This window comes from Hippoglossus hippoglossus, chromosome 13 (assembly GCF_009819705.1).
Source record: "Hippoglossus hippoglossus isolate fHipHip1 chromosome 13, fHipHip1.pri, whole genome shotgun sequence".
NCBI lineage: Eukaryota > Metazoa > Chordata > Actinopteri > Pleuronectiformes > Pleuronectidae > Hippoglossus > Hippoglossus hippoglossus.
In genome coordinates this window covers 5,411,358-5,434,535 of record NC_047163.1, presented here as the reverse complement: position 1 = coordinate 5,434,535, position 23,178 = coordinate 5,411,358, and the positions used below count along the sequence as shown (strand labels likewise).

The 23,178-nt window shown below is 41.4% G+C and overlaps 1 protein-coding gene across 5 annotated transcripts in view; it reads right to left on the bottom strand.

The window, feature by feature from the left end:
* Window positions 1–12,818: 12,818 nt before the first annotated feature.
* cadm2b (cell adhesion molecule 2b) overlaps window positions 12,819–23,178 on the bottom strand; it is a 143,217-nt gene continuing 132,857 nt past the window's right edge. For 2 of the 5 annotated variants that reach the window (XM_034604593.1, XM_034604589.1), the window contains 6 exons: window positions 22,099–22,257; window positions 21,688–21,778; window positions 20,634–20,812; window positions 15,586–15,612; window positions 13,783–13,905; window positions 12,819–13,697 (listed from right to left, as the gene is read on the bottom strand). In XM_034604593.1, the coding sequence (XP_034460484.1) occupies window positions 13,579–13,697; window positions 13,783–13,905; window positions 15,586–15,612; window positions 20,634–20,812; window positions 21,688–21,778; window positions 22,099–22,257 (698 nt within the window). In that variant the 3' untranslated portion in view covers window positions 12,819–13,578. Of the gene's footprint in view, window positions 13,698–13,782; window positions 13,906–15,585; window positions 15,613–20,099; window positions 20,469–20,525; window positions 20,813–21,687; window positions 21,779–22,098; window positions 22,258–23,178 lie in introns of those variants that run through there. The other 3 variants (XM_034604590.1, XM_034604592.1, XM_034604594.1) reach the window with 3 other exon arrangements.

The window sequence follows — 23,178 nt, the reverse complement described above, 5'->3', positions numbered from 1 at the left end:
CATGACTCATATTGATAAACCCTTAAGACTGAAATAAAAAAAAAAATCCATATTGACTTTTATGTCTTTTTTGTTCCTTTGGGGTTCGATGTACATTTTATATGATTCCGTTACAAATTAATTAAGCAAACTAATGAAAATCAGCATATTGTACTTATCAGTATGACTCGTCTTGTATATAGAGTTTTTTATTTAAAAAATATTGCAGGTATTTCATTGGATTTACTTGTTTGGTGTACATTTGCCAGCAGATGGCAGCATTATATTATCAAAGTTGGAAAGTATGAAAAGTTGTCTGTGATTTCAAAACTAACACATGGCATAACCTAAATGACCTCTGCTAGAAAAATATATAGGGCAACAAGGATTGTGTTTTTTAAAATCACATGTTATCTTGATCAAACGTGAGTATCGTGATTTCCAGGAAATATATATTTAACTGTCATGAATTTAGCCTGAAGATTTAAAGGTATGGGCTCATCACAGGAATCTTTTTGGAGGAGAGTCTTTAACCTGAATCAGTCAGTAGATACCTCCATCATAAACGTGCTGTATATAGCAAGTCTTCTGTCTGTTAAACAGTCAGAAATGATATGAAAGTGGACAAACTCATCATTATTCTCCCTTCATACACCCAGATAATTTACTATTTGTAAACTGTTAAAATATGCAGGAGCTCTCTATCCTGTATTGTTTGGATTGTCTGGAAATTTGGTTTATTTTTCTAAATCTAAATATCACTCCGCCGTGATTTAATGTAACGACTTGCATCGTTTCATAATAGCTTTATTATAACAAGGACCAGTGGAGTATGAATTTCCACATTTGGAATAAATCACTTGTAAAGGCTCTTTCAGCAGAGACAGAAACGTATTCGCTCCGCACCTTTAATTTGTTTCATCCCACGCACAGACGACTTTCACGACGCTTCATTGATTTTCTCCGTCATTATTTCTGGTGAATCTGTTTACTCCTCAACCGCCGCAACTATTCAGCAGTGGACAAACAGAGGAGCGCACAAGGAATATTTGATTTATGGCTCACCAGTAAATATTATAGTGCTCTTTTTTTATTTAATGTTGGACATCATGACTGTCCTTGTCCAACAGTCTCCACAGGAAATTAAGTGATGAGCAGCGCTTGTGATGTTCCGGGGTTCGATCCCGACATCCAAAACTAACATTCTAACTAATGAATTTGTGCCTTGAGGTATGACTGTGAAACACCAAGTGGAAAATGGCTGCGTATGTTAGTCAGAGCAAACTGGTCCCTGCACCCAAACTCATATCTACCTGCCAGATGAAACCACTACTAGAAACACAACATGTTTCCAAACAACTCCATTGTTTACAGGACAGATCTTTAAGCAATGAAGCAGTGTTATTGACCTGCGCTGCAGCTGCAGCCGTGGTGCAAGTAATTACCACTTCTCCTGGTCAATACACCATAACAGGTCAAGTGTGGACCACTTCTTAGCAGCCATATTATCTTCTTTGTTATTGTCATGGAGCTGCAGCTTCTGTTCTCTGCATCCGCACTTACAGGGGAGAGCGTGACAGAGAGAGAGCAGGGGGCGACTTCGCTCTGTTGTCTTTCAACGCCAACACTTTTAAATAGCAACTAAAACGATGTTTAAAAGCATATTCATAAATTTTCGTAGCTAATTTTTTGTGAGAGACATATCCTTCTAGTTGTCCCTGTCCTTTAGTGTGTCATATAGGTGTTTTGTGTATGTGTAAGTTAAAAACTACAAAGTCCGCACTCAACTGAGCTCGTCTCCTCCACAGGAAACACTGGAGCTACTGAAACGCCACGTCAGTCCGGCCGATACTTCCAGAGAATCATGATGTCACTTGACATCACAAACCACCATATTTGCATAATGTAAATGCCAACGGCAGGTAAAGCAAGAGCAGAGGCCGACATCTTCTACACGCACTGGAAGTGGTCGACCAATCACAACAGAGCGGATCAGCTGGCCAATCAGAGCAGACTGGGCTTAATTTGCTTAAAAGAGACAGGAGCTAAAACCAAGTGTTTCTGACAGAGGCTGAAAAGAGGAGCTGCAGCGATGAGGAAAGTCATTGAGAGCATGAAAACATTTTTGAAATGACAAAGATGAACCTGAATATGATCAGAAATCACTCATCGTCTCTCATATTTGTTTCGATGACTTTCAATACAGACGTTAATGCTCTCAAAGCTGAGAGACACCACGAAGTCATTATTTCGTTTTTGAAGTGCAGACAACAAAACAATGCAAAATGTCACCGTCACTCTCCTTCAACTTCACTCATAGTTCTGGGTAAGTGTGATGATTGTGCTGCCCACTTGGACACAAAGCGAGTTTGGGCTCCACATCAACGAGGCGACTCTGAGGATCAAGGTTCTGTTCGTTGTGTAGTTTTTATTTATTTAGTAATTTACCTCCTCTCACCTGCTTCACGCTGCTTCATTGTTCTGTGACATTTTCATATTTTAACGTGAATGAAAGTGGGCAAGCGGACCTGGACTACCATCGTACGTGGCTCTCCACTCAAGGTGACACCGAGGAGTTTAATCACAATCTGAAAAATCTGATTATCAGTTTTCTGTTGGAGACTTTCACCCACTGACAACATCTCTGGATTCTCCTGATTCTCGTTAGGAGGCTCATCTTCCATATTGACTTTCTGCAGATGAATTCACGCCCCGTGTTTGATGCAATGAGGTATCGATCAAAAGCCAAATGTGTAGCCTTGAATTAATGAGACCATACAGTACCATCATCCAAAATACTGTACTTCTGTTTTTAAATATGTTTTTCTCGGGAGCAGTGCATGATGCATAGCAGCTATATAACTGCACTCAGCCTAAATGGGTTAGACTTCAAAGAGAAGAAAATGTTTTCCAGTCTTTTCTGTTGTTTGCCCTACTTGGTCCTTCACCATATTACCCCCCCCCCCCCCCCCCCCCCCCCCCCCCATTATAGGAATACCTTAAAGATACAGAGTAAATAGGATCTGCAGTAAACGCAAAGTAAATAGCTTAGAAAATAATGTCTGCAGAAATCATCTGTTATCCCCTCGTTCTCGGCGACTCCTCATGAAAATCATTTTTACATTAAACTTCATTCACACATGATTTACTGGTATTTTTCTGTCCCTTTTTTTTCATCATTTTAGACAATAACTCAATTCTGTAGGTCTACTGGACTGGTGATGCATATAATTGAATTAGTTTTGAACGTCATGGTGAGGTATTTTAACACAGGGATTTCATCATGTTCCTATAGCGAGCTCTCTGTCGCAGAGCCAAGCTAATATGAATTGTATTGTTTTGAATTACTTGAAGCTGCAAACATTTAACACAAGAGTTTTCTTAGACTATTATGGTGGAGAGGTGACAAACCTAAATATGCTTTGGAAGCTTCACAGTCCTAAAAAAAAAGATGCAGACACTTAATTCCACATATCTCTGTTGTTAATATGAAGAATGTTTATCATTTCTTGTGATTGTTGGATATAATAGAAATAAAACACAAATCAACGTGTAGCACAGTTGTACTCCCCCTCCAGTTAATTGCAGCATTGGCTGTAATGTGATACATTAGAGGTGGTGACAAGCAGTTAATTATGGTTATAATAAAATATAACCTCCCGATGCAGCTAGTCATGTGCACAATCTTTCATTCTATTTTTATAAGATACTGTCATAAAACATGCACATGAGCATATTAAAGCTGTAACGTATAAACGCAGTGGATTGAATGCATGAGTAATGTATTTATAACAACCGCTCGGAGTTCAACTTTGATTTTTGAAGGTAAATCCATCAAAATGTCACAAGACTTGCACAACAGGACTTTCCCTTTCACGGCGTATCAGTCTGTTAATTCTCCACGTATTTCTCCATAATCAAAGCAATTAAAAACACAATCAGTTGTGTTTCTGAGCGCTCGGTGGAGACTTGGCCGGGCGGCTCTTTGGGATTCTGGACCTTCTCTCAGGATGACCCCTCAAGGTGAACTGTTGTATGGCTGTCCATCCCATGAATACTAAATATGGCTGACTTAAACATTTTCTCTCTTCTCACTACTATTTAATCAGTTGTCTTACTGAGCTGTCTGTCTGGAGTAATCCCAGAGGCTCGCCATCACACTGACTGGCATTATAAAGACAACTGGTACACGGCTCTGGAAGGATTCAAGTCGCAGCTTCTCCACTGGTCCTTCACCTCGTTTCTATCTGCTCTTCACCAACTACAACCCTGTAAGTTCCCTTTTCATTCATTCATTCAGACAAAGATGTATTTGAGCCTTGAAAATAGTTAAGGTTTCCCTTATTTACAGAGAAATACATAAGGAGGACAATGTCAACAATACTCTGCACACTGAACTGAAGTGATTCGAGACCAAAAGAAAGGTGTAGGTTTGCAACAACCAGTAGATTCATCAAAACAAATAAAGAATGGTGAATAGAATAAAGCAGTACTGTGCGATCCCGGGACCTGATGCGGCCGCGGGCAAACAGGGGCCGGGCGAACACGTCACTTCCTGCGTCCGTCACGCGGTGCATGACCACGCCCACTAATCATGCATTACGGTCCAGGCCATCAAGTGTAGACCGCACGGTGAAAATGTTATGTAAATCCATTTAAAGTTGTAAAACGAGGCTTACCTTCTTTTGGCAGTAGGTGGTGCTGCTGCTATTACTACATACAGACTAATAGATCTGTTCAGGTCAAAAACACTCTCTTGTAGAAACTTTCTCTACAGAGGCTGTGCATATATTTTCCTGTTGCCTGAAGGCAAGTCAATGGGATGGTTCCCCTGAGCATCGAGCAAGAGACCATCCTTTGTTTCATGCTCCTGTTTGCATTGAGCCATGTCTCACCTTGTCCAACTCTTCAGGATGATTTTTCCTTTGTAAAGTGCTTTAATACAGATATAGATTTACATTAAACTCAATGGAAGACCTTGTGTCTGAGCAGAGATGTATTTTTTACGTGACATTTCCTTCATTTAAAACACTTTAAAGAGAGAATATCGTGCATACAGAAGTTTGTATTGGTGTTTTTACAAGCGTGTTTTTTATAGTGTAGATCCAAAACCACAGTTTGGAATGAAACACTGCTGGGGTCAAAAGGCCGCACGGCACCGAGGCGATCAGAAATTCATTAGATGAGAGAGATAAAAAATCAACTGTGCAGCTGCACTCCTACACAAACCATGGGTGCACTTTTCAATCAGCGGCAGCGGTTTCTGCTTGAAATCACCATGTATAGACATCGAAAATATATCAGATTTCAGCACCCAGGTGTGTGATCTCTCCGAGAAGCAGTCACAACCTCCAGAACTCGTGATGCCTTCCACACCGTGCGGTTCAAATGATAATAAATACCTACTGATATTCTTAAATGTATAAACACAGTAGGAGCATCAACATCAAGCGGAATCAAGTGTTTACCAGATATATAAATGTGTGTGTGATTACTGAGGTGACAGATAGACACAGGCAGCAGCACATTGAGCCAAAGCATATGTTGCGCCGGTGCTATTTCAAACCGGGTGCAATTAAACCCGATGTCGTCCTCTGCCATTATTATACATTCTGGGAAAAAGACACTTGGACGATAATGAGGCTGATGCCAACACCTGACGTCCACCCACATCCAGACATCTGGCATCCGGCAGCGACAGCAGTTTGTTAGAACCGGTTTAGTACAATGTTTAGGCATTAAGCGTTCGTGTTTGCATTGGAGAGGGTGTTATTTGAAAATGGGTATTTCAATAATAGAATATGCAAGAGAAGACGTGTTGTTATGGTCATGTATGTATATTTAAGATCTTATTCCTTGTTTTTAAGATCTTACATTTTAGGATTTTGGAGTGGAACATTTAAATGATTGATTAAAACCCACTTTTTCTCTCTGGCTTTCAATTCAAGTTGAGTTTGAGACCTTGTTTCAACTACAATAGTGCAATATGTTAATAAAAAAAATATTTATAATGTGTAACTTTGTATTTATTTTGTATTTTCTATGTATTCTCTGTTGTTTTTTAAACCTGTTCAGTTAAGCCTGCACCTTGGTCACGTGTGGTTGATTTAAAATTGCTTTTAAACTTGGACTTGACTTAATATATAGTTGTAATTGTTTATACATCATCCTACTCACTGTTATTTTGTCCTAAAAACAGAAACTTGACTTTCTTCACTACTAATGGTTTTAGGACATCACCCAGCTATTTGCTTTTGATGCGTAGACAAATTCATCTGTGCTTTTCAATCATCCACTTGTCAGTGATGCCGTCAGGTGGAATTAAATAGTAACTGACAAACATGTATTTTACTACAGTAGTAAAGCCAGAAAAGAAGGAAAGCCAGGTTCCTGACAGAAGGTGACGAATGTCTGAACGTTCAGAAAAAATGACAACTTTGATTAATTAAGTTCTTTCAACACTTCGTTCAACAAAGGCATTGTCGTGTTTGGATCAGCGCATCAAGCATTAATTTAGCCTGTTTTCGAGAGACAGAAAAATCTAGTGGCACATCATCTTTCCACTAACTGTGGCTCTTTGTCCGCTGATAACTGGCTGATTGTCCATTTGGCCACTGACACCCCACTTCAACATTCACCATATTTCCTGTGTGAGCAGCCATCGCTTCCACTGTTTTCAACAGACGTGCACAGAAGCTGGAAATGACTGAGGCTGGGTTCAAGGCTTTCTGCCCAAAAGCCTCATTTAATGTTGTTAAAGGGTCTATTTTAACCAGCCTAACCAAATAGTTATGTTGCCTAAACTGAACAAAAACTGCTGCGTAAAAAACCAAAAGCCAAAAACTCTTTCTGCCAACAAGGCTTTCTGAAGCCCTGAAGGCAAACTTTTCCCAACAGCGTCCTCCCCAGCATGAAAGGAAACTAACACTTAAAAAGCTCACAGAACTTTAATAGACTGAAAGGCGACAAAAAACACGGTTGAAAAAAGCATCAATTGGAATCTTATGAAAATCTCTGAGGACAAAAGCACTTTAATAAAAAACGCAGCGCTGTCTTTTCACCCTAAAGAAATTTTAATCCCTGTCATCAAACTCGTGCTATGATTTCTTATGGCCATCATTTTATTGGAGGAACATCAGTCTCCCACTCACTAATATTCCAACTTTAATTAAGTCTCTGGTGATTTCCTTGGAAGAATCTCAAGTGCTCAAATCCAAACAGATGGCACGCTATTTATTGCATACCTTATGCCACAGGTACTCGCTATCTCCCCCCCCAAATGACTTCCCAAGACAAGGCTCCCCTTTATGTATTCTCCTGGGCCTGCGTGATTCAAAATACAGCCAAACAATGCAGGGAAGTTTGTTTTAATTAGATCTAAAAATACGATGTGGAATAAATCAAATGGCAGACAGACAGTCCCAGGGCAGGCTTTTTTTAAAAGATGAACCACAGAGGATGTGAGCCAGTGTGGATGAATGACTTTAAAATACAGTGGGTAGCCCTGTTTCAGTCATCAATCCACAGGCCTGCATGTGGCCTGATTTGAACAGTGAAGCCGCCGCCTCACAAAGTGGAAGCCCTCATGCAGCAAACAAGGGAATTGTATCTGACTGTACACATTCATCTAGACTAATGGCATGGTGATGCATCCAGGGGGATACACAAGCTCATGTTCTTTGTTCCAGATCATTTGACTCCTCCTAACTTCCACTCGGCCCCGTCACGAGTGTAAGTGTGAGTGATCTGTTTAATCTCATCAAATATGATTAGGCAAAACACATCTCAGGATAATATCCCGCAGCCCCTCGGATTCGGCAGTGATACGGATGAGGCGTGAATGTTGTCGCTATAAGTCAAAAGGGGGCCGCGGAGAGCTCAGCCGCGCTCCACCTCTTTTAGCTCAACTGGAACATTTGCTGTTGGAATGTATTAAAGTGAGAATACATTTAGCTTTCGGGTGTTTTGACAAATGTCCAGGAGTGTACCTGCGACGCTACTTGGCCTCACTGTGATCTTTTACTTTTCCTGCAGTGACTCTTCTTTCCAAAGCGGGACCAGCAGGGTTGTAAACACGCTGTTATTATTTTATCCAATTCTCCATTAGAAGCAACTGTCAATCAAGGACAAAACCATTTATACAAACAATGCCACCTCGGGCTTCTAAGGGCAACAATAACAAGACCCCCAAAGTTTTGAAAATGAAAAGGAGGATATTGAAAAATTGTGAATTTCATCTCCCACTGTCGGCTCTTTGAACCTCGCCTTTGGGTGCAGAGCAATGATTACAAGAAAACTCTTCCAAAAATATTTGTTCTGGCCGGGAAGCAATATGAGAGAGACACAATCTAATAATTCTAGAAGTCTCTGTTCGTCTGTCTGTCTGTATGCGACTTGCATATCTTCAGAACCGTTCCATCTTATCAGCTTTACACTTGGTAGTCGTGTTGTTAAGGGTCCAAGGAAGTACAGTGTTGAATTTGGTGCAATTTGTACACGGGATCTTTCAATATTAATACAATTCTAATAAATAGGTAAACTTCCCTTTGCTTTCTGTGCAGTTTTTGGAGGTGGGATAGAGTGTGTGAACCAAGAACATGACTGAGTCCTCAGATAAACTACAGGAACAGATGTTTTCACTTCACATGATGAGTAACAAACACGATTAAACTAACCTGCAGGGACAGCGCCACTCGTGTACATTTGTCATATAACTTAACTACGGGCACATATAAGAAATCTGTCTGTCTGTATGTGAAGGACATATCTCCAGAACTCTTCATCTTATCGACTTCACACTTGACCTGTGTATTGTTAAGGCCCCAATGACGTGCAGAGTCGGAATTTGATGTGATTTGGACACATGATACGTCCAATATTAAACATTGAAGAAACAGGCGACCAGTGCTCTGTAGCAGCGGCGGCTGGGACTTCTCAACAGAAGTGAAGTCGCCAACAGGACAAACAGCTGTTAATAGAGATTAGCCCAAATGTCATCTGAATCTAAAACACCTACAAAAAGTAGCAAAGTTTATGTTTTGTCTGGAGAAAAATTCAATTCTAAAAAAAAAACTTCCATTTTATTTGTATCGCACCAAATCATAACATACGTTATCTAGTCGGTATAGCAACTATTCAGACTGTGAACTGTGTACGGTGAGTGGAAGATAGAGGCCAGGATATCTGCAGTTATTTCCCCTAGACATTAATTCATCATCAGACGAACGTCAATGGTCTCCGAGGTTGCAACCAGCATCACCACAGGCCAAACAAACAGTCCAAACGGCTACTGCACGAGTATCAATAAAGTAAAAGAAAACAAAAATTGTTTTTTCCCAGTAGGGGATATTGTGCTTATTGTTATCAGTGTCACCGATATCCCATTAAATCTGCAATTAAAACCATGATCCAGAGGACAAACAGCTCTTCATCACGTGTGTTTGAGCGTGCACGGCGCCGCGCTCGCTCTCCGCAATCCCACTCCATCTTTGAAATCCTTTGATCCTTTTACTTCCTCAGCAAATCGCCCAGTGAATTACACAGGGGCCATTTACATGCTCGGATAGTGAAAACAAATGGAATTACTGTTATTTTCTGCATAAAAACTTTGTGCCGTTAATCCAAAAAGAGAGAGCCCGCTATTTGTGTCAGGGTTGGAGGGCTTCTTCACGCACAGTCTGTGCCATGGCTCCTCCAGTTGTCACTAATCTATAGCAGAGGAGTGGGATGAAAAAGACAGAAAAAACCAGTCTGTGCTGAGTCGGGTCCAAGTCGAGGAACTTCACTTTCTTCTGCCCGAGTTTTGTTGAGACAATAGAAAACAGGCGAATACTGAAGAAGCGGCACAAACAGTATTTAATTGTAAAATCAGCTTTGTGCTTTTGACCTAATATGTTTAAGTGTGATAATGTTTTTCTTTTTTTTTTTTAAAGACATCACTTTGTCCCCTGAAGGATTTTGTCAGGAACTTCTGTTCAGCTATGATAAGAGTTTATTGTGAGCTGGAGGACTGATATGGACGGTGCCTACAGGCTGCAGGAGGGGGGGGGGGGGGGGGGGGGGGATCAGTTTCTCCAGTTTACTAAGACTTACAGGGCCTCCTCAGAGGTCATGCTGCGGTTGTTACATTGCCCAGGGTACGGTTCTCACATTTCTAGGGTAAAGACAAAATCCATTTTCCAACTCCCTTTTTTTTTTGAACAACTGCACACGAACGTCCCCCCCCCCCCCCACCCTGCTTTGATATCCAATTACTAAATTATGATGGATTCGGAGCATTATTTTCTGCCAGGCATTACTCAAGACAGTCTATCTCAATTTACATGGCTTAACGAAGCACTGAGCTTTTAATAACGCCAAGGAGCGCGATAGTGGGAGCTGATGTTTATTTGAACTGGCTGAGCTTTTGGTGGTAATGATTATGAAGTGAGCAGCGGGAAGCGTCTCCGCGATGAGGAGGGGGGGGGAGCGAGGCTTTGTGCGAGAGGAGGCAGGTGGTTGGCCGGACAGTGCGCTGGTAATGGCGACGTTAGTCTGCTGGGAAGCAACATTATGCTCAAGGTCAATGGGAGCTGAAGAATGGAGGATGGTAATGACTCGGGCCCCGTGTCCTGGAACGAGATCTCTCCCTCTAAGGATGTTGAGATATTCAATATGAGCTCAGCAATCTGCAAAGGGCTATTATATCCATCCTGAAATATCCAAAAGTTAATCTGTGTCACTGAAGCGATGCTAATGGGCCATAAAAGGGCTTTTTTTTTTTGTTTCTCTAAATTGGTAGGGCTCACTGTATATATAGTTTCCAGCTCACTACTGTGTATGTATGATACTATAATCAACCTTTCCTTTAATCAAGTGGAAGTTTAATTAGGTTTATTGTTTATAATGCAAATCCAAAGACCGTTATACTTAAAGTCCTCATTCAGAGACAGTCAATAGCCTATTTTACACATCTGCCTGTTGCATGTAGATTTTTCCCATATGTTTCTATGATATGATATCTTTGATTTTGTGCATTCTAATACCCATGTACATGTTGAGGTGCAGTAATTAAGAAGACATAAACACTAGTAACACCTGCACCCATCTGTAAATCAATCTTCCACCCGTCTTTAATATATTTGCACCGATGCAAAAGCAACATCTGCAGTTCCCCACAACTGTTTTACTGCTTCATCCTCTTCTCCATTTATTGCTTATTTTATTATCTTTCCAACTAAATGCAATCCCATTTGCATTCTGCCTTGTTAGATGCCATCACTGTTTTCTTTTCCATTTATCTAATTTCCCCACAGGGATTAATAAAGTTTCATCTTCCAATTAAAGCAATCAGCTGCGTCCCGACATCCTTCACCATGTGGCACGGAGCGGCTCGCCTCCAGACTCCCTCACCTAGCCGCCTCCGTGTCGTTTGTTAAAACAAGGGCAACAGCAGCCTGCTGTCCCGACATCTGTGGGAAGTTTCACAGAGACACTTCAAGCATATTGAACTCCGCTCCAGTGAGACGGGAGGAATTCTGGGAGACTGGAGTCTTCCGTTTGTCACCCTGTATTAATGCAGAAATCACGAGCGGAGCCGAGGGCCTGAGGCGATCTTCCCGAGGAGCTTCTTGGCTTTTTAATCCATCTACAAGTTAGAAGTTCTGCATGTATTATTGATACTAAAGGCTGAAAAATACTCAGTTTCATGGAATAATAACAATTACAGCGCTGTTTTTGGTCATTGCACCGCCCATCAATATCTGCTCTCTTTTATATGTGGACTGATATGTGGTTCAACAGCGTCGCAGCTCAAGAGCACCGAGCATTTAAATCATGGGTGGATTTCAAAGTACAAACCTGGTGACAACAGCAATTTCAAGTTGTTCATATTTTAATCCACACTTTGTCTCTCTTTTTTTTTTTTTTACAGTGGCATAGTTGAAAAGTGAATACTCAATACTGAGAAAAAAGCAAAAACCTCACACATCCCCCATAAAAAGCAAATTAATTACAGCGATTAAAACTTTGTACAAAATGAGTTATTTATAGCATCATATTGAACTAACAAAATAACATGTATGAGCATTGGCAATGAGGTTCAATGTCTTTGATACAGTGACTATATACAAGTGAGGGGATGTCTGATTCACCAATGCCTCAACATGTCATTAGTACTGTTTGCAGCAAACTCAAAGGCCATAACGGTGATCCTTGTATTGTTTTTCATGATACGTTTGAGAATTAAAAAATGGAAAAGTTAATGTCGGACAACTACTTTAGTAATAACAGCAATAATATCAATCAATATAGCATTATATAATAAATGTCAATCAATCATAATAATAAATACATATATTCTGACCAGATTTTTTCTTTTCTTTTTACATTTTAAGCAATTAAGCGATGAGAATCCCTGTTTGAAGAAATCTTCAAAAGTGCGAAAAAAACAATCTCATCAAAATGACCTGAAATGAAAAGCTATAACCAGTGTGGTTTCCTTTCACTGAAATCCAATACTTACACATTATTTACAAACCTCACGGCAAAACAACCTCTTGTTAGATGAATGGAGAAAGAAAAGATCTGAGACTCATGGAATACTTTAACTACCGTATATGCTAATATACAAACTGTAATGTGTCAGGGATCCCAAGATTCAACAATATTGTTCACCAATATTCACGTTGGCAAAGTATTTTACAGCAATATCCACACATTGAGCATAGTTGTTCAATAAAATTCAACATAAATAATCAACCCCCACAAGGTTCCACTCGCTCGGTTTGGATCTTACATCAAATCACCGACCAAAATTAAAGTTCCTCATCCGTGACGACAACCGTGTACGGAAATCCTCATCGTGTGTCTGACACCGTCTCTCCAACTAGACTCATATTGAATCCTGAGACGGTTGATGTGTTTTCCCTCTGTGTTAGTCCTCAGACTTTGTGCTTTAATTTTCTGACTTGTTCTCAAAAATGATTAAAAAAAACCTGGAAAAGAAATCATTGCAGGGATAAACAGACATCGAGAAGTGGGACTCGATTTCATCTGGAGACAATCGCATTGATTGTGCTTCTACGTTTTTCGTTTGTGTGTCTGGTCTGCTGTGTGACGTTGTTTTAAAAAAATGTGCAGTATGGCTGTGGAGGGGGTAAAAAAACTCCAGGCAACACCCGAGAACATCCAATACCTAAAAAGATGCATCTGATGTCAATGTATAATAAATCAATGGACTTTACATAATCTGTTGTGAAAGCGAAAAACAGCCCGAAAAATTTAAACCTCGACTCCAAAGTTGAACTGAAGCACATTTCTCGTTGCTTCTGAATTTTTACAAAATAAAGAAAACCTGCCAGAAATGTATACAGCAATTAGGCACCGTAAAACCGAAATGGACATGATCCAACTGCATGGGGCACACTGCTTTACAAAAGGAGAAAGCTATATATCCAGCGGATGCTTACAAAACCAGCATATCAGAGCATGAGCTTTTTTTGGAGCACGGAAAAAGAATATGAAGTTAAGTAAAACAGACAGTGATGCTGAGGCAAGTAAAAATTGCATGTCTGCTGTCACACGTTGTCATGAAACGAAGGAGAAGAGTGAAACGGAAGTCTAAATGAAGTACTCTTTCTTCTCCTCTGCGTGCACGTGGTTTCCCTCGGCGTTGATGATGGCTGTGTCGGCGTCGGGGGCGTCCTCCGCTCCTTTGGCCTCGTGCGTTAGATACGTCCCTGCGGACCCAAAGCGAGTTATCCATACAAGTTTCCTCCAGGCAAGTAAATTACTATTCAAGGCAGCTCCGGTGACCTACTTTACCTTTATGTCTGGCCAGATATCGCCCAAGAACTATTATCAAACACAAGGTGATGAAGACCACGACTGCAACGACGCCGCCGATTAAAGCGTGGTCAGGTCCGTGTTGTCCCAGAGCATTAGGATCTGAAATGAGCCAGAGAGAGAGGGAGAGAGAGGGAGGGAGAGAGAGGGAGGGAAATGTGGAGAGATGATATTAACACCTGCAAGATGTTCAGCTGGTGTCTCACGCAGCTGCAGACATTTTACTGAACAGCGATGAAAATATTTTGCTCCTTCAATTATCCTGATGCAGCTTTTTTCCCTCAGCGAACAAAGACTCGACAGCCCCCAAATGAGCGGCTGCCATATTTAGAGCAACCTGACGTCGCTGCTTTGAAGAGCTTGAGTCGATGTATAAAAGGAGTAATCATAGGAAATACCACAAATCTCTGAACAATGGAAAAAGCTCTTGTTTGTTTGATTTTGTGTTTTGCTTGTTGCCACATTCTTCTGCTGAGGATCAGTTTAAAACAACAACAACACAAATAAGTCAGTGTTATTTAACATTTCGGCGTCCGGGGCAGAGAGCGAGCTGAGGGTTCCCGAGGCAGGAGCATGCCTTGGTGTCAGTTGTGTAATAACCCCTTAAGTGGCTGTGTCTTCACCGTGCACCTCGTGCGCTCTCATTATCTCAAGCTGATGAATGGCTATGGCTTGTGCTCGGGGGTTTTGGCAAAGTGACCCTGGGAGATGACGACGGGGATGTTCCTACAAACCTCGTTACGCTCCTCTGTTAACAGAATGCAAGCCGCATTTTCAGCAACCCACAGGGAGCGAGGGACGTTAAAAATGACACACACACACACACACACACAAAAAAAAGAAAAGATGAAATTGTGAAACATGCAGCTTAACCCCATGCAGAATGGAACCACGACTGTTTTATCAGGGATTCACAGGCAGGCACTGCAGACTTCCAAAGCAAAATAAATGTTAACGGCCACAACCGTTGAATTAGCTGAGTTTTGGTTGGATGTCGATGGATGTAATGACCTGTGCAGGTGTTCCACTGTCAACAAGGAGCATAAGCAGTTTTCATATCACACTGGAGACGAGCAGAACAGCTCTCGGGGAGTAAATAACCATAAAGCGTTTGTCCTCGTCCAGCTGGAGTTTTGAGCTGTAATTCACACGTAAATCCTCGGACAAGCTACAGATGTATAATCAATACGGGGGTAAAGTATTTCAACGACTTTGTGAAACACTTAGACGACACTTTAGTTTAGTTACATGAAAGCAACTTGAGCTCTTTCTATTTTCTTTTCATCCTGCCTCTAATAGACCCAACCCAGCTATTTTAAACCTTAGAAAAACAACACACCACACACACGTGCATCTAAATAGATTTAAATAAATCTTCCTTGAAAACCTTTTTTTTTTTTACGTGATCAGAAACGTGAGCGATAGAAATAAGAATTGTGTCCGTTCCCTTCCATTCGCTGCCGTACACTCACATGATCTAAAATCAAATATTTACACAGCGGCACAGACACAATCTCCAGCCCAGCATCACTCGGATTGCACGATGGAATATAGATGGTTCTGAGACAAAGCAAACCAAAAAAAAACCTATGGTGTGATAACTTATGCAGCCTGTGACACGGCTCGAGAGGAAGCGGCTGGCGTCAGCAGAGAGAGCATCCATGCATGGTGATGGCTTGGCTCATGCTGGGTAAAGGCCGTGATGTGTCCTGACCCAGATCCAGATCCAGCATCACACACTGTAAAATCTGGCTTGCAATGATCGTCCAGTGGGATATTTACCTGTCGTGGGCCCTGGAAAGTCTTTGGCTGTTGCCATGGTTGCAGACAGTGACAGCAGTAAGGGAAGATGAGGGGAACAACACCGTGATAAAACAGGATGGCCACAAGGTTCAAAGGAAACACTAGAAGTTAACATGGTGCTTTTATTTTTGTTTTCCACTTTTGAGTTTTCACTTTGACCGAAGTGACGGAAAGCGAAGGTTGTAAATACACGATTAACTGGAGTCACCGGAAACAGTGACTGGGAGAGGAGCACAGGAAACACTGACAAGATGAAAAACAAATTTTCAATTACTGGTGAGTTTCTTCATGTGATTGGTACATTCTTAATGGGTCTGTTCACCAAATATCAGTGGTTTGTAACAAGGTGCAGATAGGTTTGGTATTTGCTGCATCTGAGCAACAAGTCCGTGTTTTAGAGGGTTTTGTTTTAACCCCTGCCGGTTTGTTTGCTTGTTTGTTTGTCAGCAAGATTACAGAACAGATTTCCATGAAATTTGGTGGAAGATGTGATAAGAGCCAAGAGAGAAATAATTATTTTTTCATATTTTCACTAATTTCCCAGGAAATCATTTCTGGATCTTCATGCAAAAAATAAAATCACGCATATTAAGGAGGCTGATCTCCATGAGTTTATGCAATTTGGTGCAGATCCAAGTAAAAATCTGAATTTATTGAATTTACACGTGGTTTAATAGGGGGGGGGGGGGGTGTTTTTCCAGCCGATGTAAGCTAACAAATACGGCTACAAACCTGTAAATACCACCAATGTGTAAAAGGGATAATGTGGATTCAACAGTTTATATGTTTCTTCAATAGTTATAGAAGTACAAATATCTAAAAAACCTGCTAAATAAAAGCTAAGTGCAAACCTATACAACACCAGAGGTAAATGAGAAAATAGGTTTTTGGATTTTGTGTGGACAGACCCCTTAAAACCGAGACCAAGCAATCCCCCCCCCCCCCCCCCAGTATTTTTGATTAACTGGTAACACGTCATTCACATGCACCTGAGTATTGAAAGAGCCAATACCGGGAAGAGTATCAAAATATTGTTGAAAAGTAAAGTCACATATTTTAAAGCACTGCTTCTAGAGGCCAAATCCCTGAGAGTTTAAAGGTCCCCTGTGGATTCTGTTGTTTGTGTGTCAGTGTTGCTTTGGATCAAAGTGTTAAAGAGTGGGGTCCTGTTTTGTTTGGGACTGTGCACAGACGAAAAAGCTCCACGTGCACGGACACAAGATCCTGCAGCTATTCCACAGCAATTTTGTTTTTGCAAATATTTCACGGAGGAAGAAAATACAGTCAAAATGTTTTTGCTACACCTCAAGGAATGAAACTGAATATAAACATAATTTCTTTTTGTTTGAAAGAAAACTTTCCGCCGGTTTGATTATCAAAATGAAGCACGTCCCAAATCTGGCTAACCTCTGTTTTCTCACACAACATCAAAAGCTTCTCCGACTGTTAAAGCAGCTACTTTGCATATTTTACCTGCGGAGAGCTGTTGTGGCTCAACAACACAAAGTCACACACAAACACGACAATGCTAATTACATTAAGAGACATGAACTGAAGAAAACACACTGGTTAACATTGTTTGAACGTAATTGTAAACGTGTTCTCGTGTGTGGTTCAAACAGTGGAAAGCATTACGCCTCAGAACTAAAGTGTAAACATTCATGTTTTCTATTTTCTGCTCCTGGTGGTTTACAAACCGTCGTAACCCGATTCGGTAACTTGCTCGGCGAGGTCTGCTTATTGATCCAGTTATAACTCTAATCAGAAAACAGCTATAAATAAAAAAAAAAAGCTGGCGGTGAAGTAACCGGTGCTGTGTATAAAAATGGAAAGAGGAAAAAATAGACAGAGTATCGAATTCATCCAGAAACACAATGTTATTTTCTATCTCAAAGCCTGGTTGTTAGCTCATCAATCATCAAGTGTGTGTTCGGTGTCATGTTCGTGAGTGCACGGAGCGTTGAGGCAAGGCCGTGGGGGGGAGTGGAGGGGAGTGGAGGGGAGGGGAGGGGGGGCGAGCGTACCTGCGAACACAGCTGCCTATGCCTGGTGTGGGAATGTCGGCATTATCGAACTGGAAGAACGGAGGCTAGGGAGGGAGGGAGGCAGGGGACGTGGAGATGGAGGCGCTAAGGTGATGACGTCTGCCAAATGAAAACAGGAACAACGTGGAGCAAAAAAAACACAAAACAACCTCTCCACAGGGAACAGGCTCAACATGAGAAAACTCACAAGGAAAAGAACCCAAACAGCACAAATCAATGAGTGCGCGTGGCTGCTGCTGCTGCTGCTGCTGCTGAGGCTTAATGCTGATCTTTCACCTCAGTGAACACAAGCAACATCAAACTAAAATATGCACAGATGATAAAATACAAGAGTTGCACAAATGACTCAAGCTCTGAATGAGTCAATTCTTTCAAAACCACATCTTTGGGCAGAGGATGAGTCATATACGTGAAGGACTCCGATTTTATAGCATCTGTTGTATATTTCCCAGCAGCTGATGATTGGCTGGTGAATGGGCGGCACACAGATAGTGAAAGACTCAGCATGTGTCGCGCTCGTCGAGGTGAAAATGTACAATGAATGAGGGGAAATGTGAGAGTGGAGTGCGGCCGCGGCTTCACCGACACGCGCACGTGGCGTCTCTCAGCTGCATTTAAGCAAACCGCTATCTGTTACCATCTCCCCCGGCCTCTCAGACAGAGTAATTATCATGTGTAGCGTTTCCTCGCTTTATTTAATACAGTGTATCATGGAGCATAATCGGGGGGAGATGATGAATTGCGGCTGAGCGATAACATTTATTGCTTCGTAGCTCTGCTGTCATTAGTAAATTAGGCTAAGAGGCTGAGACGCCGCAGAAAGGACCCGATAAGTATTTAGCCAGACACAGTGGAGCTGAAGAACGTCATCAGTGAAACGAGGACGTCTCGCACATCGTCTACCTGCTACACTCAATCTTTCATCCGTCCCTCGTAACCGGGATCTTTGTGTTTTCCGCCGTGCGACAGCTGCTGAGGGGTTATCAGTTCCTCTTTTGCCTCGGTTAATCTCCCAAAGAGTGAGGAACAGCTCCTCGGCACATATACCCTCTATTTCTAACAACAAATTTGAATTTTATATATATATATATAATTTTAAATAATGCAGAAATCTCCCTGGCTGTGAAATGTGAGGAATGAAAAGGCAGCACATGGCGCCCAGATGTGACAGGATGATATGGACAAGCCTGACATTGCTGCCTTACCCTGTTCATTGAGCATGCCGACAGAAGCGACTGAGATAACAAAAGCTGAAAGGACAAATGTGTCGTCCTCCTTTTCCTCCAGTGTTTCTCTCCCAAAAACCCTCTGCTCTTTCAAATTTGAATACAAGAAGCTGCCGTGCATCCTGTAGCCGCCTGTGAGCTTGAATAAGTCCATCGCCGGAGCTGTGATAAGTCACTCCCAAGCAAACTGCACTCCCATGTGGGGACTGTTTAATTGGCAAAAAGCAGAATTTATATATTCTGTCCTTGTTTTGTATCTTTTTGGGGGACTTGGCCGTATTTGATAAACATTACAAACACGTGCCGCTGAGGCCTTAATGATCCGTTACCCACACCACGCTGTCTTTATTCCCTCCACTGTCTCGGATTAACTTATCTCTCCTCCAGGCAGCACTTGGAAGCTAAATTCTGCATCCTTAACACTTTTTTCTCCTGTTTCCTCACAGGGGAGAGAGTCCAAAAGCTGAACCTGTGTGGTGATAGGTGTGGTGCAGTTAAGTAAACGGGTTTATATCCCTGCGCGGTGACAAGGCAGGAAATATGTGAAACTCGAGGAATTGGTGTGAAAACAGGTGTCATGCACGACTATGGATGATTTTTGCTATACGACATAAATTCTGCTCCTAAAATACGATTAATCTGAATCTGAATTAAACGTATAGAATGACAACGGATTTTAAATTTACCATACTTAGTTTGTGTTAGATAAATACTGTGGCCAGCCATGTTTTACTCTTTTTAACCAATTATTCACAAATACAAAGAAATGATTTATCAAAGTAATATTATAATGGCTCATACCAGTGTTTTTTAAATGTTGTATCCCATTGACTACTAATCGTTTACACCCTGCTGAGGTTATAAAATGTATTATTCTACTAAGGTTAAAATGTTCCGTCAATTTGCAGCCAAATGATCGCGTTGCTAATTATCTTTTTGAGATTTGCATTTGTTAGCCTGTCATAGTACAATTACACAGTTCTAATATATTGGTAACCACATTCTGTGCAGGTTTAAGAATTACCTTGATGAAAGAAATCTTAAAACATAAAAATGAATGGCAACCAATGGCTGTTTGAAATGTTAACAAAATAAAATACATCTAAAACTGTCCAACACGCTTTGAAAAGGTGTCAAGTAAACCTGATGTGTAGTTATAGAGCTCAACCTTGCAAACACACTGGCAGGGTCTAAGTGTTTCTTTTTCTTTCATCCAAACCAAACAGGTGCAGGAGCGATAAACATTATTCAGGGAAAATTGTTAATGACTTGATAAATCTAATTTAAAACATATTTGTCGATTTCTGCATGTATCCATTCTCATTATCTGTGCGTGTTTATCCTTCACGGAGGCTGTGGGTGACTGGAGGCTGTCAGCTCCTGAATGACGCCTAATGACGGGTAAATGATTGTCAGTTGTACGTCTGCATACAGAAAGTCTCCCTCAGACACGTCTCCCACACTCATTGATTTTGACAACAACAGTCATTTCTAGGAGACATTGAAATCTTTCATATTCACGGTTGATGTTAAGGCTTTGTTATCCTGCTTTTTTTTTATCATAACATACACCAGCGGCATATATATATATTTATACATCTATAACCTCTTCAGATTATGTTGCAGGACTGATAAGCCCCCCCCTGCTGACGTTGAATCTTTGCTATGAAAGCCGACCATCTTTGAGCGAGCACATAATAACGCTGCGGCGCACAGAACTGATCATCCATAACGAGACCCCGACTGAAGTACCCACCGTATACAAACAGTGTGTATTCAGCACTGCTGGTCCCCAGGTGGTTGCTTGCCTCGCAGCGGTATGTGCCATTGTCTGTTTTGTTTAGCGTGGTGATGGTTAGTTCTCTCCCCTCCACAATCATGCGCTCGATGTCGGGCAGCTCGCCTCCGTCTTTAGACCACAGCACCGAATCAGGTCTGGGAAAGAAAACAGACAATATGATCTTTTTTTTATTTTCAAATCCTGATACTTTATTATATGTCAGTTAATAGACAATAAACTACAGATAAATCTTAGAATATTATTTTCTCTAATGAAGGCGAATGGAGCTCCACAGCTTGGTTCTGGAAGTAAAAATACCATTACCAGTATATTCATTTTCTGAATGGAGATTTTGATTATCAGCCATAATATTGCCGCCATTCCAAGGTAGACTTATTATAAGAGATAATGAAAGTCTGTTCTACAGTTTGTTATATAGTCAAGGAGACGGACCACAACTACCCACAATCCTCGGGCGTAGGAGTCTCTGATTGGTGGAGCTCACCGTTTACCAAAAACGCAAAAAATCATGTCGGCTACGATTGGATTACAGAATTATACGATGTTTACAACAGAGCAACCACGATTTCCCATGATTACAGTCGGGAATGAAGCTCTGCAACATGTCGTCGGCAACACAAAATCAAAATGCTACTCACGTACATAAAAGACAAAAACTACAGTATATTGGAAAACTACATTAACAAGGTTCAATTTCAAGAATAAAAGCACAGGAAGTCATTGGAAAGGTATAATTTGCAAAGGCTTGTGGGATGCGTAGTTCCTTCACTCTTATAACAATACTGTACACAGTCTTGTACCGTTGCCCTTTTCTTTTTTTTGTGCTCCCAATCAAATGTTCTCTGGCTTAAACCGCTTTTCATAAGGATTTTCTGAAATGTCATTGGAGAAAATGAATTAGCAATTTATTTCCAGAAGCAGAGCCGCTCACCGTTAACACTCTATTTCCTTCCCCTTTTCATGCAATTAACACCAAATTGAAGTTTTACAACAACTTTTGATAACTTACATTGGGTTGCCTATGGAAACACACTCCAATTTGAAGTATTGCCCTTCTTGTGGAATGATCAATGAGTGTGTGATGTCCAGATGGGGAGCATCTGTGGGAAAGAGACGCAAAAAAAAAAATCCATTGCAATGAGAGCACTATGTGATAGAGGGTTTAACTCTAACACCAACAAAGTACAACAGTAGTTAGCTCTTTACCCACCGGGCAACTCGCCGCTCCAGCCCATATCCCTGTTCTGCTTTGCTACTAATCCCTTACCTGCAAACTAATCCTACACTAATCCTGAGCAAATGCAAAGCTAAACCTGCAGACATAAATGTAATCTCAATCCTTGTATTTCTTCTCAATACTAATCTGGCACCTAATCCAGCTTTGTGGGGAGTGTGTGTGTCTGTGTGTGACGGCACTCACAGTGGACCTCCAGAACCTCGGTTGTCATGTAGGGGTTGGACAGGGACACGTGCTCCACGCTGCAGGTGTAGGCGACGCCGTCGTCCCGCTTGTCCACCTGGAACTGGAGGCTGCTCCTGACGGTGAAAGATTTACCTGTGGCATTCAGCTCCTTGGTCCCTGCAGGCAGAAAAATAAACAAGGGAGGCAAATTCCTTAGAATATAACTGGAGTAACAGTTTTGTGCGAGTTCTTCATATGGAGAAATAAAGTTTTCTAAAAAGAAGCGGAGAAAAATTGAAATGTGCACGAATGTTAACTGGAAAGTGAGAAAAATTTTGCTTTTCTGACACAGAAAGCTGCAGTGTTGTTGTTGTTGTTGTTGTTGTTGTTTTTCTCTGCATCTCCTTTGAGGATTAGAATCCTTGGCCTTTGAAAGCCAAGTCAAAGTGGAGTGAATGGTGAGCGGAGTGTGCGAGTGTTGACTCGGTTGGTCGGGTGTGTTTGCTCCTCCAGGACCATCTCTCAAACATCCCAGTCAACACACACACACACACACACACACACACACACACACACACACACACACACACACACACACACACACACACGGCAGCATGGGGTGGATTTCCATAGTTGTAGTCACACCTTGCTTTTCTTTCCCCTGCCCTGTCATTTCGTCCTCATGGAGACGCCTCTTTTTAATTGGGAGCATTTCTTTGTGGTTTGACTGCTGCTCTCCTGTCAGCACTTTGTGTGCTGGCGTCACATTTCTATGGAAACATCTGCACAAGGCTGCTCGCTGCCCCCCCCCCCCGGAGGCAAAGAGGACAAACAACTCTACCCCTCTTCCTCTCCCCGTACTTTCTTACGATCTAGTGCAACCCTGACTCAATCAATCAATACTGTAAATGTACATGTATTTACTCACTTAATCACTTGGTCTATTAAACACTAAAAGCCCCTTTCAATGAAACATAGATCACCCACGTCATCATCATCATCATTATTATCATCATCATCATCATCATCATCATCATCATTTTGGGCTGATCTGTTCCATTTGTTCCACTCTACTGATTCTCTGTGATTTTGTCACGT